The sequence below is a fragment of the Oncorhynchus gorbuscha genome, linkage group LG17 (assembly GCF_021184085.1).
Source record: "Oncorhynchus gorbuscha isolate QuinsamMale2020 ecotype Even-year linkage group LG17, OgorEven_v1.0, whole genome shotgun sequence".
NCBI lineage: Eukaryota > Metazoa > Chordata > Actinopteri > Salmoniformes > Salmonidae > Oncorhynchus > Oncorhynchus gorbuscha.
The window spans coordinates 682501-700527 of NC_060189.1; the positions used below are offsets into that span (position 1 = coordinate 682501).

The window sequence follows — 18027 nt, forward strand, 5'->3', positions numbered from 1 at the left end:
GAGAGAGAGAGGGAGGACAGAGAGAGAGAGGGAGGAGAGAGAGAGAGAGAGAGGGAGACAGAGAGAGAGGGAGGGAGACAGAGAGAGAGAGACAGAGAGAGAGAGGACAGAGAGAGAGGAGACAGAGAGAGAGAGAGACAGAGAGAGAGGACAGAGAGAGAGAGACAGAGAGAGACAGAGAGAGAGAGGGAAGACAGAGAGAGAGGGAGGGAGGACAGAGAGAGAGGGAGGGAAGACAGAGAGAGAGAGAGGGAAGACAGAGAGAGAGGGAGGGAAGACAGAGAGAGAGGGAGGGAGGACAGAGAGAGAGAGGAGGGAGGACAGAGAGAGAGGGAGGGAGGACAGAGAGAGAGGGAGGGAGGACAGAGAGAGAGGGAGGGAGGACAGAGAGAGGAGGACAGAGAGAGAGGGAGGGAGGACAGAGAGAGAGGGAGGGAGGACAGAGAGAGGGAGGCAGCACATAGTGAGATTGACAAACATTACACAAAGAGATGGGAGATAAAATCCTGAAGTTGAATTGCATAAAGTATTATAATGTTGTGTACCTTGAGTCCAGACAGAGCCTTCCCCTTCCTATATAGTCCTTTAATCCAACCAGGCTCCATGGAGAGGGCCAGATCGGCATCACTCAAGGCCCGATCATACTGCTGCATCTTCTCATAACAAAAGGACCGGTTCCCAAACAGCCTACAACAAACAGGACATCAGGGCTGTGTTCAGAAAACATCAGAGTGGCCTAGCGTCCTGTCCCCCCCCCCCCCCCCCTGATTTGCTGTTTGTAAAGGCTGTGATCTGGCCGCAGGAATATACATGATGTTCTGAAGTCTCGTAGTATGGGGGAGACACCATGAACCCACCTGGGGATGTGAGCGCTGGTAGGGGGGGGTGGCGCTGGTAGGGGGGGATGTGAGCGCTGGTAGGGGGGATGTGAGCGCTGGTAGGGGGGGATGTGAGCGCTGGTAGGGGGTGTGAGCGCTGGTAGGGGGGGGGATGTGCGCTGGTAGGGGGTGTGAGCGCTGGTAGGGGGGAATGTGAGCGCTGGTAGGGGGGTGAGCGCTGGTAGGGGGGGGTGAGCGCTGGTAGGGGGGATGTGAGCGCTGGTAGGGGGGTGAGCGCTGGTAGGGGGGATGTGAGCGCTGGTAGGGGGGTGTGAGCGCTGGTAGGGGGTGTGAGCGCTGGTAGGGGGGTGGTGAGCGCTGGTAGAGCGCTGGTAGGGGGGGGGTGTGAGCGCTGGTAGGGGGGAATGTGAGCGCTGGTAGGGGGGGTGTGAGCGCTGGTAGGGGGGTGTGAGCGCTGGTAGGGGGGGGAATGTGAGCGCTGGTAGAGGGGGGTGTGAGCGCTGGTAGGGGGGGGTGTGAGCGCTGGTAGGGGGGTGTGAGCGCTGGTAGGGGGGATGTGAGCGCTGGTGGGGGATGGGTAGGGGGTGAGCGCTGGTAGGGGGTGTGAGCGCTGGTAGGGGGGTGTGAGCGCTGGTAGGGGGATGTGAGCGCTGGTAGGGGGGATGTGAGCGCTGGTAGGGGGATGTGAGCGCTGGTAGGGGGGGGTGTGAGCGCTGGTAGGGGGGTGAGCGCTGGTAGGGGGGTGTGAGCGCTGGTAGGGGGGTGTGAGCGCTGATTCATATCACGAGGCAGCTGTAAAGTTGCCATTACTGGACCGGCGCATACAAGAGATAGACTAGATGCTGTTGCTGAACAAATGTAACATTTAAGCTGTCTTTATAGTGAAACGGTATTATGAAAATGTATTTATAATTATTATTACATTTTGGTACTGTGATATTAGCGTGGTACCATTTCAGAATAAGAGTTGTGCACTAGGGAATAGGGTGCCATTTCAGAATAAGAGTTGTGCATAGGGAATAGGGTGCCATTTCAGAATAAGAGTTGTGCACTAGACAGGGAATAGGGTGCCATTTCAGAATAAGAGTTGTGCACTAGACAGGGAATAGGGTGCCATTTCAGAATAAGAGTTGTGCACTAAACAGGGAATAGGGTGCCATTTCAGAATAAGAGTTGTGCACTAGACAGGGAATAGGGTGCCATTTCAGAATAAGAGTTGTGCACTAGACAGGAATAGGGTGCCATTTCAGAATAAGAGTTGTGCACTAGACAGGGAATAGGGTGCCATTTCAGAATAAGAGTTGTGCACTAAACAGGGAATAGGGTGCCATTTCAGAATAAGAGTTGTGCACTAGACAGGGAATAGGGTGCCATTTCAGAATAAGAGTTGTGCACTAGACAGGGAATAGGGTGCCATTTCAGAATAAGAGTTGTGCACTAGACAGGGAATAGGGTGCCATTATGGATGCAGTACACAGTTATTTACACAGTTATTTACTTACATACATAAGCCGAGTGCCAACCAGAGTCATTGCCTTTCATACTCACTTAAATTCTGTAGGATTGTGTTTAATAGCGTCAGTGAAATACTTGACTGCCATTTCCAGCTGGCCACAGGCTGCAAACTGGTTTCCTATGACTGGAGAGAGGAGAGAGACTTAAAAACATGGCATTTGTAGTTTAAATACTGGAAATAAACCACCCAGTGCTTTGATGTTTCAGATCAGTAAGAGCTTGGATGTGTCCCAAATGACCCTTTCCCTACATAGTATATTACTTGTGAGCAAAGCTCTATGGGTCCTGGTGCACTGTATAGAGTAGAGCGTGGTATTTGGGACACACATTACTGGTATGAATGGAGTTAGGACTTACGGGCGAGCTCTGTGCTTCTTTTAAGAATATCATCAACATTGGCCTCCACCTTTTTCTATTGGGACGCATAGGTGTCATAGTTAGTGCAGGAGGTCTACGGCGTGACACTACAGACAGACCGGACTAAACAGAAATAGTACATGCTTATGTTCAACATGATCAGAAAGCTACATTTTTTTTCAAAATCACCTCCTTTTTCCTGACAATAACCTCCTGCTGTTCCTTCTCCTCCTGCTGTTCCTTCTCCTCCTGCTGCTCCTTCTCCTCCTGCTGCTCCTTCTCCTCCTGCTGTTCCTTCTCCTCCTGCTGTTCCTTCTCCTCCTGCTGTTCCTTCTCCTCCTGCTGTTCCTTCTCCTCCTGCTGTTCCTTCTCTGCTCCTGGTTTGGGGTTCTGTTCCTTCTCCTCCTGCTGTTCCTTCTGAGGCTGCTGGATAATAATTTTCTTATCTGGTTTGGGGTTCTGCTCTAGTTGTCGTTTAGCAATACAAGCAGCCGTAGAGACGAAGCAGCTACTCATATCCAACTCCTGTATGGGGACAGATCCAAGATGGAGGGGCAGTTACACACTAGAAGCAGCTACTCATATCCATCTCCTGTATGGGGACAGATCCAAGATGGAGGAGCAGTTACACACTAGAAGCAGCTACTCATATCCAACTCCTGTATGGGGACAGATCCAAGATGGAGGAGCAGTTACACACTAGAAGCAGCTACTCATATCCATCTCCTGTATGGGGACAGATCCAAGATGGAGGAGCAGTTACACACTAGAAGCAGCTACTCATATCCAACTCCTGTATGGGGACAGATCCAAGATGGAGGAGCAGTTACACACTAGAAGCAGCTACTATCCATCTCCTGTATGGGGACAGATCCAAGATGGAGGAGCAGTTACACACTAGAAGCAGCTACTCCTATCCAACTCCTGTATGGGGACAGATCCAAGATGGAGGAACACTAACAGTTATCCACTAAACTTCACTCACTGGGTAGACAGAAGCTGTTACAGCGCTAAGGGGAATATGAATGGATGTGTATTTATTTGATGGAACTATTAGATGCAATTGTCTAAGTGAAATGAGTTACACCAGAAATACAGTACACTCCTCTTACAGTGATCACATCCGTGGAGGGTAATTGAAACACTGCAAACAGTTGATTAGGGCCTGGAACCTCTTAGCCTGGCAATTTGACTGGTAAATTCAAGAGTACACTCCATAAAGCTGTCAGTCTAACCATTATACACCACCATTGACTTGAATGGGGAGGCCTGTAAGCAGGGTGCACTGTAGAATGAAAATGACACATACGGGAGCTAAAGGAACCAAAACAAACCTCTTGCTCCCTGACTAAGCCCTCGTCTCCCACGTCCTCCTGGTCCTCATTACTGCTACCACAGTTCTCCTCCAAAGGAGAATCCTGCGCCTCCTGCTGCCTGCGACAGGCTGCAGTACCACCAGGTCCAGGACCAAGGCGCTCCTCTGCAAACTCCTTCTCCTCCTGCTGCTCTCGCTCAATGTTTAAATCTCCTCCCTGTTTCTCCGAGCGGCTGGGCCTCCCTGGCCCTTGATTCTCCTAGGAGGCATAAAAAAGGCAATTATGTTGCTTGTACAAACTCATATCCACTAGTGGGGTGCAGTAGAGTGACTCTCCACCAGTGGGGGGCAGTAGAGTGACTCTCCACCAGTGGGGTGCAGTAGAGTGACTCTCCACCAGTGGGGGGCAGTAGAGTGACTCTCCACTAGTGGGGGGCAGTAGAGTGACTCTCCACTAGTGGGGTGCAGTAGAGTGACTCTCCACTAGTGGGGGCAGTAGAGTGACTCTCCACCAGTGGGGGCAGTAGAGTGACTCTCCACCAGAGGGGTGCAGTAGAGTGACTCTCCACTAGTGGGGTGCAGTAGAGTGACTCTCCACCAGTGGGGGGCAGTAGAGTGACTCTCCACCAGTGGGGGGCAGTAGAGTGACTCTCCACCAGTGGGGGGCAGTAGAGTGACTCTCCACCAGTGGGGGGCAGTAGAGTGACTCTCCACCAGTGGGGGGCAGTAGAGTGACTCTCCACCAGTGGGGGGCAGTAGAGTGACTCTCCACCAGTGGGGGCAGTAGAGTGACTCTCCACCAGTGGGGTGCAGTAGAGTGACTCTCCACCAGTGGGGGGCAGTAGAGTGACTCTCCACCAGTGGGGGCAGTAGAGTGACTCTCCACCAGTGGGGGGCAGTAGAGTGACTCTCCACCAGTGGGGGGCAGTAGAGTGACTCTCCACCAGTGGGGGGCAGTAGAGTGACTCTCCACCAGTGGGGGCAGTAGAGTGACTCTCCACCAGTGGGGGCAGTAGAGTGACTCTCCACCAGTGGGGGGCAGTAGAGTGACTCTCCACCAGTGGGGGGCAGTAGAGTGACTCTCCACTAGTGGGGGCAGTAGAGTGACTCTCCACCAGTGGGGGCAGTAGAGTGACTCTCCACCAGTGGGGGCAGTAGAGTGACTCTCCACCAGAGAGGTGCAGTAGAGTGACTCTCCACTAGTGGGGGCAGTAGAGTGACTCTCCACTAGTGGGGTGCAGTAGAGTGACTCTCCACCAGTGGGGGCAGTAGAGTGACTCTCCACCAGTGGGGGCAGTAGAGTGACTCTCCACCAGTGGGGGCAGTAGAGTGACTCTCCACCAGTGGGGGGCAGTAGAGTGACTCTCCACCAGTGGGGGGCAGTAGAGTGACTCTCCACCAGTGGGGGCAGTAGAGTGACTCTCCACCAGTGGGGGGCAGTAGAGTGACTCTCCACCAGTGGGGGGCAGTAGAGTGACTCTCCACCAGTGGGGGGCAGTAGAGTGACTCTCCACCAGTGGGGGCAGTAGAGTGACTCTCCACCAGTGGGGGGCAGTAGAGTGACTCTCCACCAGTGGGGGGCAGTAGAGTGACTCTCCACCAGTGGGGTGCAGTAGAGTGACTCTCCACTAGTGGGGTGCAGTAGAGTGACTCTCCACCAGTGGGGGCAGTAGAGTGACTCTCCACCAGTGGGGGCAGTAGAGTGACTCTCCACCAGTGGGGGGCAGTAGAGTGACTCTCCACTAGTGGGGGTGCAGTAGAGTGACTCTCCACCAGTGGGGTGCAGTAGAGTGACTCTCCACCAGTGGGGGCAGTAGAGTGACTCTCCACCAGTGGGGGGCAGTAGAGTGACTCTCCACCAGTGGGGGCAGTAGAGTGACTCTCCACTAGTGGGGGCAGTAGAGTGACTCTCCACCAGTGGGGGCAGTAGAGTGACTCTCCACTAGTGGGGGCAGTAGAGTGACTCTCCACTAGTGGGGTGCAGTAGAGTGACTCTCCACTAGTGGGGGGCAGTAGAGTGACTCTCCACTAGTGGGGGGCAGTAGAGTGACTCTCCACCAGTGGGGGCAGTAGAGTGACTCTCCACTAGTGGGGGCAGTAGAGTGACTCTCCACTAGTGGGGGCAGTAGAGTGACTCTCCACTAGTGGGGGCAGTAGAGTGACTCTCCACCAGAGAGGTGCAGTAGAGTGACTCTCCACCAGTGGGGGCAGTAGAGTGACTCTCCACTAGTGGGGGCAGTAGAGTGACTCTCCACTAGTGGGGGCAGTAGAGTGACTCTCCACTAGTGGGGGCAGTAGAGTGACTCTCCACTAGTGGGGGCAGTAGAGTGACTCTCCACCAGAGAGGTGCAGTAGAGTGACTCTCCACCAGTGGGGGCAGTAGAGTGACTCTCCACTAGTGGGGGCAGTAGAGTGACTCTCCACCAGTGGGGGGCAGTAGAGTGAAAGTGGAACAGAAACATACTTACAGACTCCTTTTCTTTTCCTGCACGTCTCCTCTCCTTCTGTCGCTGTGGGAGGTGAGAACAGAGAAATACCTGCATGAGAACAACAGGTGGTTCTCTGGAGGGTGAAGACCACTTGCATCCTACTACTGGCGGGACAGACAGACACTACAGGCGGGACAGACAGACACTACAGGCGGGACAGACAGACACTACAGGCGGGACAGACAGACACAACAGGCGGGACAGACAGACACTACAGGCGGTATTTAATTGAACTTTTACTTGGCAAGTCAATTAAGTACAAATTCTTATTTACAATGACAACCTACCCCGACCAATGCTGGGCCAATTGTGCGCCGCCCTACAGGACTCCCGGCCGGTTGTGATACAGCCTGGATTCGAACCAGGGTGTCTGTAGTGACGCCTCTAGCACTGAGATGCAGTGCCTTAGATCACTGCGCAACTCGGAGTATAATCAACTAGATTTTGGTAAATATAGGAGATATTCTGTAATTCGTTGGGAGGTTATCTGGCAAGTTTAGCAACTTTGGTAATTTGACTTTTGTTTGACAGCCGTTAGAGAAATTGTACAACACTATACTGTGTGCATTGTTGGGGTTTCTTCCTCGTCAATCATTGGCTCATTGGTGAAATTAGCATTCAGACAATATCTTTAACTTCATTGGAGACAGTATTTTCACGTCAGGATGAAAAGCTTGTCCAAAGTAAACTGCCTGCTACTCAGGCCCAGACACTAAGATATGCATATTATTAGTAGATTTGGATAGAAAACACTCTGAAGTTTCTAAAACTGTTTGAATGATGTCTGTGAGTATAACAGAACTGATTTGGCAGGCGAAACCCCGAGGACAAACCATTCAGAATGTTCTCTTTTTTGGGGTCATTCTTTTCAATACGTTTTCATTGGGATTCCAGATTTCTAAGGGGCAGGCTTGCAGTTCCTACCGCTTCCACTGAATGTCAACAGTCTTTAGAAATTGGTTCAGGTTTTTCCTTTGAGAAATTAAGAAGTAGTACTGATCAGAACGAGGCTTGAGGGAAGTGACCTCTGACCTGAAAAGCACGCTCCACTTTGTTTTCCTCCAGTATTGAACGCTTTCCGTTTTTAATTTTATTGATGATTTACGTTTTTTAAAAATACCGTAATTTGTATCAGGAAAGTTGTTTGAAATGTTTGGACGAAGATTACAGGTAACTTTTGAGATATTTTGTAGCCATGTTAGAACCGGTGTTTTTCTGAATCAAACGCGCCAAATAAATTTACATTTTGGATGAACATCAACGGAATTTATCAAACAAAAGGACAATTTGTGATGTTTATGGGACATATTGGAGTGCCAACAGAGGAAGATCTTCAAAGGTAAGGCATGAATTATATCGATATTTCTGTGTTTTGTAGAAATATGGACACTAGACAGACAGACACTAGACACTAGACAGACAGACACTAGACACTAGACAGACACTACACTACAGACAGACAGATACTAGACACTACACTACAGATACTAGACACTACAGACAGACAGATACTAGACACTACAGACAGACAGATACTAGACACTACAGACAGACAGATACTAGACACTACAGACAGACAGATACTAGACACTACAGACAGACAGATACTAGACACTACAGACAGATACTAGACACTACAGACAGATACTAGACACTACAGACAGATACTAGACACTACAGACAGATACTAGACACTACAGACAGATACTAGACACTACAGACAGATACTAGACACTACACAGACACTACAGACACTACACAGACACTACAGACAGATACTAGACACTACACAGACAGACACGACACAGACAGATACTAGACACGACACAGACAGATACTAGACACGACACAGACAGATACTAGACACGACACAGACAGACACTAGACACTACACAGACAGACACTACACACTACACAGACAGACACTACACACTACACAGACAGATACTAGACACTACACAGACAGACAGATACTAGACACTACACAGACAGACAGACACTAGACACTACACAGACAGACAGACACTAGACACTACACAGACAGACACTAGACACTACACAGACAGACACTAGACACTACACAGACAGACAGACACTAGACACTACACACAGACAGACACTACACACTACACACAGACAGACACTAGACACTACACAGATAGACACTAGACACTACACAGACAGACACTACACAGACACTACACAGACACTACACAGACACTACAGACAGATACTAGACAGTACACAGACAGACACTACACAGACAGACACTAGACACTACACACTACACAGATACTAGACACTACACAGACAGACACTAGACAGATACTAGATACTACACAGACACTAGACACTACACAGACAGACACTACACAGACACTACAGACAGATACTAGACAGTACACAGACAGACACTACACAGACAGACACTAGACACTACACACTACACAGATACTAGACACTACACAGACAGACACTAGACAGATACTAGATACTACACAGACACTAGACACTACACAGATACTAGACACCAGACAGACACTAGACACTAGACAGATACTAGACACTACACAGACACTAGACAGATACTAGACACTACACAGACACTAGACAGATACTAGACACTACACAGATACTAGACACTACACAGATACTAGACACTACACAGACAGACACTATACAGATACTAGACAGATACTAGACACTAGACAGACAGACACTACACAGACAGACACTAGACACTACACAGACAGACACTACACAGACAGACACTAGACACTACACAGATACTAGACACTACAGATACAGACACTACACAGATACTAGACACTACACAGACAAGACACTACACAGACAAGACACTACACAGACAAGACACTACACAGACAAGACACTACACAGACAAGACACTACACAGACAAGACACTACACAGACAAGACACTACACAGACAAGACACTACACAGACAAGACACTACACAGACAGACACTAGACACTACACAGACAGATACTAGACACTACACAGACAGATACTAGACACTACACAGACAGATACTAGACACTACACAGACAGACAGACACTAGACACTACACAGACACTACAGACAGATACTAGACAGTACACAGACAGACACTACACAGACAGACACTACACACTACACAGATACTAGACACTACACAGACAGACACTAGACAGATACTAGATACTACACAGACACTAGACACTACACAGATACTAGACACCAGACAGATACTAGACACTACACAGATACTAGACACCAGACAGACACTAGACACTAGACAGATACTAGACACTAGACAGATACTAGACACTACAGACAGATACTAGACACTACACAGACAGACACTAGACACTAGACAGATACTAGACACTAGACAGATACTAGACACTACACAGACAGACACTAGACAGATACTAGATACTACACAGACACTAGACACTACACAGATACTAGACACTACACAGACACTAGACAGATACTAGACACTACACAGACAGACACTACACAGACAAGACACTACACAGACAAGACACTACACAGACAAGACACTACACAGATACTAGACACTACACAGATACTAGACACTAGACAGACAGACACTAGACAGACAGACACTAGACAGACAGACACTAGACAGACAGACACTAGACAGACAGACACTAGACAGACAGACACTAGACAGACAGACACTACACAGACAGACACTAGACAGATACTAGACACTAGACAGACAGACACTAGACAGATACTAGACACTAGACAGACAGACAGACACTACACAGACAGACACTAGACAGATACTAGACACTAGACAGACAGACAGACACTACACAGACAGACACTAGACAGATACTAGACACTAGACAGACAGATACTAGACACTAGACAGACAGACACTAGACAGGCAGACACTAGACAGGCAGACACTAGACAGGCAGACACTAGACAGGCAGACACTAGACAGGCAGACACTAGACAGACAGACACTAGACAGACAGACACTAGACACTACACAGACAGATACTAGATACTAGACAGACAGACACACTACACAGACAGATACTAGACAGACAGATACTAGACAGACAGACACTAGACAGACAGACACTAGACAGACAGACACTACACAGATACTAGACACTACACAGACAGACACTAGACAGACAGACACTACACAGACACTAGACAGATACTAGACACTACACAGACAGACACTAGACAGATACTAGATACTACACAGACACTAGACACTACACAGATACTAGACACTACACAGACACTACACAGACAAGACACTACACAGACAAGACACTACACAGACAAGACACTACACAGATACTAGACACTACACAGATACTAGACACTAGACAGACAGACACTAGACAGACAGACACTAGACAGACAGACACTAGACAGACAGACACTAGACAGACAGACACTAGACAGACAGACACTAGACAGACAGACACTACACAGACAGACACTACACAGACAGACACTAGACAGACAGACAGACACTACACAGACAGACACTAGACAGATACTAGACACTACACAGACAGACACTAGACAGATACTAGACACTAGACAGACAGACAGACACTACACAGACAGACACTAGACAGATACTAGACACTAGACAGACAGATACTAGACACTACACAGACAGACACTAGACAGACAGACACTAGACAGACAGACACTAGACAGACAGACACTAGACAGACAGACACTAGACAGACAGACACTAGACACTACACAGACAGATACTAGATACTAGACAGACAGACACACTACACAGACAGATACTAGACAGACAGATACTAGACAGACAGACACTAGACAGACAGACACTACACAGATACTAGACACTACACAGACAGACACTAGACAGACAGACACTACACAGACACTAGACAGATACTAGACACTACACAGACAGACACTAGACAGATACTAGATACTACACAGACACTAGACACTACACAGATACTAGACACTACACAGACACTAGACAGATACTAGACACTACACAGACAGACACTAGACAGACAGACACTACACAGACAGACACTAGACAGACAGACAGACACTACACAGACAGACACTAGACAGATACTAGACACTAGACAGACAGACAGACACTACACAGACAGACACTAGACAGATACTAGACACTAGACAGACAGACAGACACTACACAGACAGACACTAGACAGATACTAGACACTAGACAGACAGATACTAGACACTACACAGACAGACACTAGACAGATACTAGACACTAGACAGACAGATACTAGACACTAGACAGACAGACACTAGACAGGCAGACACTAGACAGACAGACAGACACTAGACAGACAGACACTAGACAGACAGACACTAGACAGACAGACACTACACAGACAGACACTAGACAGACAGACACTAGACAGACAGACACTAGACAGACAGACACTAGACAGACAGACACTAGACAGACAGACACTAGACACTACACAGACAGATACTAGATACTAGACAGACAGACACACTACACAGACAGATACTAGACAGACAGATACTAGACAGACAGACACTAGACAGACAGACACTAGACAGACAGACACTACACAGATACTAGACACTACACAGACAGACACTACACAGACAAGACACTACACAGACAAGACACTACACAGACAAGACACTACACAGACAAGACACTACACAGACAAGACACTACACAGACAAGACACTACACAGACAAGACACTACACAGACAAGACACTACACAGACAAGACACTACACAGACAGACACTAGACACTACACAGACAGATACTAGACACTACACAGACAGATACTAGACACTACACAGACAGACAGACACTAGACACTACACAGACACTACAGACAGATACTAGACAGTACACAGACAGACACTACACAGACAGACAGACTACACACTACACACTACACAGATACTAGACACTACACAGACAGACACTAGACAGATACTAGATACTACACAGACACTAGACACTACACAGATACTAGACACCAGACAGATACTAGACACTACACAGACACTAGACACCAGACAGACACTAGACACTAGACAGATACTAGACACTAGACAGATACTAGACACTACAGACAGATACTAGACACTACACAGACAGACACTAGACACTAGACAGATACTAGACACTACACAGACAGACACTAGACAGATACTAGATACTACACAGACACTAGACACTACACAGATACTAGACACTACACAGACACTAGACAGATACTAGACACTACACAGACAGACACTACACAGACAAGACACTACAGACACTACACAGACACTACACAGATACTAGACACTACAGATACTAGACACTAGACAGACAGACACTAGACAGACAGACACTAGACAGACAGACACTAGACAGACAGACACTAGACAGACAGACACTACACAGACAGACACTAGACAGACACTAGACACTAGACAGACAGACACTACACAGATACTAGACACTAGACAGACAGACACACTACACAGACAGACACTAGACAGATACTAGACACTAGACAGACAGACAGACACTACACAGACAGACACTAGACAGACACTAGACACTAGACAGACAGACAGACACTAGACAGACAGACACTAGACAGACACTAGACAGACACTAGACAGACAGACACTAGACAGACAGACACTAGACAGACAGACACTAGACAGACAGACACTAGACAGACAGACACTAGACACTAGACAGACAGATACTAGATACTAGACAGACAGACACACTACACAGACAGATACTAGACAGACAGACACTAGACAGACAGACACTAGACAGACAGACACTAGACAGACACTACACAGACACTAGACACTACACAGACAGACACTAGACAGACAGACACTACACAGACAGACTAGACAGATACTAGACACTACACAGACAGACACTAGACAGATACTAGATACTAGACAGACACTAGACACTACACAGATACTAGACACAGACAGACACTAGACAGACAAGACACTACACAGACAGACACTACACAGACAGACACTAGACAGATACTAGACACTACACAGATACTAGACACTACACAGACAGACACTAGACAGACAGACACTAGACAGACAGACACTACACAGACAGACACTAGACAGACAGACACTAGACAGATACTAGACAGACAGACACTACACAGACAGACACTAGACAGATACAGACACTAGACAGACAGACAGACACTAGACAGACACTAGACACTAGACAGACACAGACACTACACAGACAGACACTAGACAGATACTAGACACTAGACAGACAGACAGACACTACACAGACAGACACTAGACAGATACTAGACACTAGACAGACAGATACTAGACACTAGACAGACAGACAGACAGACACTAGACAGACAGACACTAGACAGACAGACACTAGACAGACAGACACTAGACAGACAGACACTAGACACTAGACAGACAGACAGACTAGACACAGACAGACAGACACACTACACAGACAGATACTAGACAGACAGACACTACACAGACAGACACTAGACAGACAGACACTAGACAGACAGACACTACACAGACAGACACTACTACAGACACTACACAGACAGACACTAGACAGACAGACACTAGACAGATACTAGACACTAGACAGACAGACAGACACTAGACAGACAGACAGACACTAGACAGACAGACACTAGACAGACAGACACTACACAGACAGACACTACACAGACAGACACTAGACAGACAGACACTACACAGACAGACACTAGACAGACAGACACTAGACACTACACAGACAGATACTAGATACTAGACAGACAGACACTACACAGACAGATACTAGACAGACAGACACTAGACAGACAGACACTACACAGATACTAGACACTACACAGACAGACACTAGACAGACAGACACTAGACAGATACTAGACACTAGACAGATACTAGACACTAGACAGACAGACAGACACTAGACAGATACTAGACACTAGACAGACAGACAGACACTAGACAGACAGACACTAGACAGACAGACACTACACAGACAGACACTAGACAGACAGACACTAGACAGACAGACACTAGACAGACAGACACTACACAGACAGACACTAGACAGACAGACACTAGACACTACACAGACAGATACTAGATACTAGACAGACAGACACTACACAGACAGATACTAGACAGACACTAGACAGACAGACACTACACAGATACTAGACACTACACAGACAGACACTACACAGACAGACACTAGACAGACAGACACTACACAGACACTAGACAGACACTAGACACTACACAGACAGACAGACACTACACAGACACTAGACAGATACTAGACACTAGACAGACAGACACTACACAGACACTAGACAGATACTAGACACTAGACAGACAGACACTACACAGACACTAGACAGATACTAGACACTACACAGACAGACAGACACTACACAGACACTAGACAGATACTAGACACTAGACAGACAGACAGACACTAACCTTCTTTTTAAGTCTTTTCTTTTCTGCTTTTTCTTTTAGTTTGCTCTCTTCTTCTATTAGTTCCCTGCCATTTTTTTCAGCCTCCTAAAAAGGAAAGTTATTCTCAGTAAAAACATCCTCTATGTTGAATGTAATACAAAAATGATGTGATTGACTGAAAAAGTTGTTTGGCATCTTACCTCAGGAGTGAGTTGTCTTATACATGGGTGGGGGGTTAAGGGTAGCTTTGAGCTACTATGCCCTAAAAAATTGTGTGTAAAACCGCAATAGGCTTTTTTATCTTTGCGTTTTTTGTCATCATAATAGTCGTCGTCATCGTCGTATTCATCGTCAATATAGTCACCCACGAAGGGGTTGACAATATCAAGACCTGGAAATCAAATATGAGGTGAAATGCATGGCAATGGACAACAATAATTCATATCTGTTGATGAACTAAAGCAGTCTTTCCCAATCCTGGTCCTGGGGACCCAAAGGAGCAGTCCTGGTCCTGGGGACCCAAAGGAGCAGTCCTGGTCCTGGGGACACAAAGGAGCAATCCTGGCCCTGGGGACCCAAAGGAGCAATCCTGGCCCTGGGGACCCAAAGGAGCAATCCTGGCCCTGGGGACCCAAAGGAGCAATCCTGGCCCTGGGGACCCAAAGGAGCAATCCTGGCCCTGGGGACCCAAAGGAGCAATCCTGGCCCTGGGGACCCAAAGGAGTGCACATGATTGTCCTTAATAGCACTATACAGGGGATTCAAATAATCAACATCATCAAGCTTTGATTATTTGAGTCAGCTGTGTAGAGCTAGTGAAAAAAAAATAGAATGTGTACTAACTGCGGTCCCCGGGACCAGGACTGGGAAATGCTGAACTAAATCAATAAATAGTATTGTGTAATGACAATTCACATCACGTCTACATCTTTACAAGGCAGACAAGCCCAGTCATGTAGGTCTCTCACCTGGCCTTTCATTAGGTCAACGTTCCAAATAACACTATTCCCAATGTGTTACTACATAGGGGACCAGGGTCCACATGGCTCTAGTCTAAAGTAGTGCACTACATAGGGGACCAGGGTCCACATGGCTCTTGTCTAAAGTAGTGCACTAAATAGAGAACAGGGTGCTGTTTAGGACCCAGCCTCTGAGTTGATCTGGACATGACCTTGCTATCAGCAACAGCATATGACTTGAATCATTCAAAGATTTCTTAACAAAAATTGTACTAGCTAAACAATATTTCTTATCAATCTAGTCATTTATAGAGAACAGAGTACCACTCAGAACGGTATGTTCTTACCCAACAGGCCATAGTTAAAGGCGTCCATAAAGGTGTAATTAGTGGTTCTTCCATTTATCAGATCCACCATAGCTTCCTGTCGGTGAGAGAGATTTAAGTTGATTTTGGCCACAGTAGCTGGGAACCATGAGGCTATATAGCTAACTATATACAGTAGCTGGGAACCATGAGGCTATATAGCTAACTATATACAGTAGCTGGGAACCATGAGGCTATATAGCTAACTATATACAGTAGCTGGGAACCAACACACACACACACACACACACACACACACACACACACACACACACACACACACACACACACACACACACACACACACACACACACACACACACACACAACTCACGTGGGTATGCAAAATGTGTGGATTCTCCTGCATGATGACATGATCTGATGATGTGAAGAGAAAATATGATCAGAGACTTCAGGAAATGTTACCACATGTCTATATGTGCGCATCTTCAACAAATAACGTTAAATGGCATAGCTAGATAATTATGTTCAGAATGACAACAATTTTCTATTAACGTGCGTGGTTGATGTTTACATGTGTCACCACCTCGTCCTAGAGCCACCTGCTCCTTCCTACATGCTAGTGAACAAGCTGAAGAAAACAGGAGCTGAAGTTTGTTAACTAAATAAGGTTACCTCAAATTCAGTAGTGGCTAACGTTAGCTAGCTAACGTTGGTGTTATATAGCTAGCTACCTTTCCTTGGTTACGCGACGAAACTGACAATTTCAAGCTAGCTCATCATCAATCTTACCTGGTTTCCAATCTCTCTTTCTAAAGTGAGACATTTTATGATTTGATTAATTTGTGGTGGTTGATTAGAAAGAAAGGGACTTCTTTTGAAACTCGACGTCTTCCTAGTTCCTCTTTTTCCGCGTTGTCATGACCATTTAACATGACGCCAACACGCTGCTGCGTAACGAACCGCCCCCTTCCATAGTTACCACAGCCACAAAGTCATAAGCCACTCCCCCCCTCCATACGTGTCCGTTTCCGCTCCGAGAACCGAAACTAGCCTAGTAGTCACTAGTTACCACAGCCACAAAGTCTCCCCCCACACCTCCATACGTGTCCATTTCCCCTCTGCTCCGAGGAGAACCTAAACTAGCCTAGTAGTCACTAGTTACCACAGCCACAAAGTCTCCCCCCACACCTCCATACGTGTCCATTTCCCCTCTGCTCCGAGGAGAACCGAAACTAGCCTAGTAGTCGACAAGCACAGTCATACCCCCGCCCCCGCCTATTTATAGATTTTATCTTCTTAACAATGTGATGCTTAACCTGACCTTGACCACACTGCTAACCTTATGCTTAACCTTACATTTAAAAAAAAAAACTCATTTTAGTTTCACACATTCGTCTTACAAATGTGATGTTTTACCTGACATTGACCACACTGCCAACCTTATGCTTAACCTTACATTAGAAAAAAAAGCTAATCTTAGTTTTCATACATTTTTACAATATAGACAATTTCAACGTTGTGGCACCCAGCCAGAGAGGAAGAAATGTAATTGACCTTTTATTTAACTAGGCAAGTCAATTATGAACAAACTCTTAGTTAGTATGATCTCTTATTTAGTAAAATCTCCACCCGGCACAGCCAGAAGAGGCTATGTGGCCACCCC

The 18027-nt window shown here is 47.0% G+C and overlaps 1 protein-coding gene across 4 annotated transcripts in view; it reads right to left on the bottom strand.

Moving 5' to 3' along the window:
* Window positions 1-17313, bottom strand: part of si:dkey-33c12.4 (uncharacterized protein LOC560112 homolog) — a 49521-nt gene extending 32208 nt beyond the window's left edge. For 3 of the 4 annotated variants that reach the window (XM_046308954.1, XM_046308953.1, XM_046308957.1), the window contains exons 1-12: window positions 17154-17313; window positions 16735-16778; window positions 16383-16458; window positions 15277-15467; window positions 15098-15181; window positions 6495-6563; window positions 4046-4285; window positions 3108-3236; window positions 2901-3077; window positions 2712-2766; window positions 2388-2478; window positions 546-687 (exon numbers count right to left, since the gene is read on the bottom strand). In XM_046308954.1, the coding sequence (XP_046164910.1) occupies window positions 546-687; window positions 2388-2478; window positions 2712-2766; window positions 2901-3077; window positions 3108-3236; window positions 4046-4285; window positions 6495-6563; window positions 15098-15181; window positions 15277-15467; window positions 16383-16458; window positions 16735-16778; window positions 17154-17187 (1332 nt within the window). In that variant the 5' untranslated portion in view covers window positions 17188-17313. The remainder of the gene's footprint in view (window positions 1-545; window positions 688-2387; window positions 2479-2711; window positions 2767-2900; window positions 3078-3107; window positions 3237-4045; window positions 4286-6494; window positions 6564-15097; window positions 15182-15276; window positions 15468-16382; window positions 16459-16734; window positions 16779-17153) is intronic. The other variant, XM_046308955.1, reaches the window with a different exon arrangement.
* Between the last annotated feature and the right edge of the window lie 714 nt (window positions 17314-18027).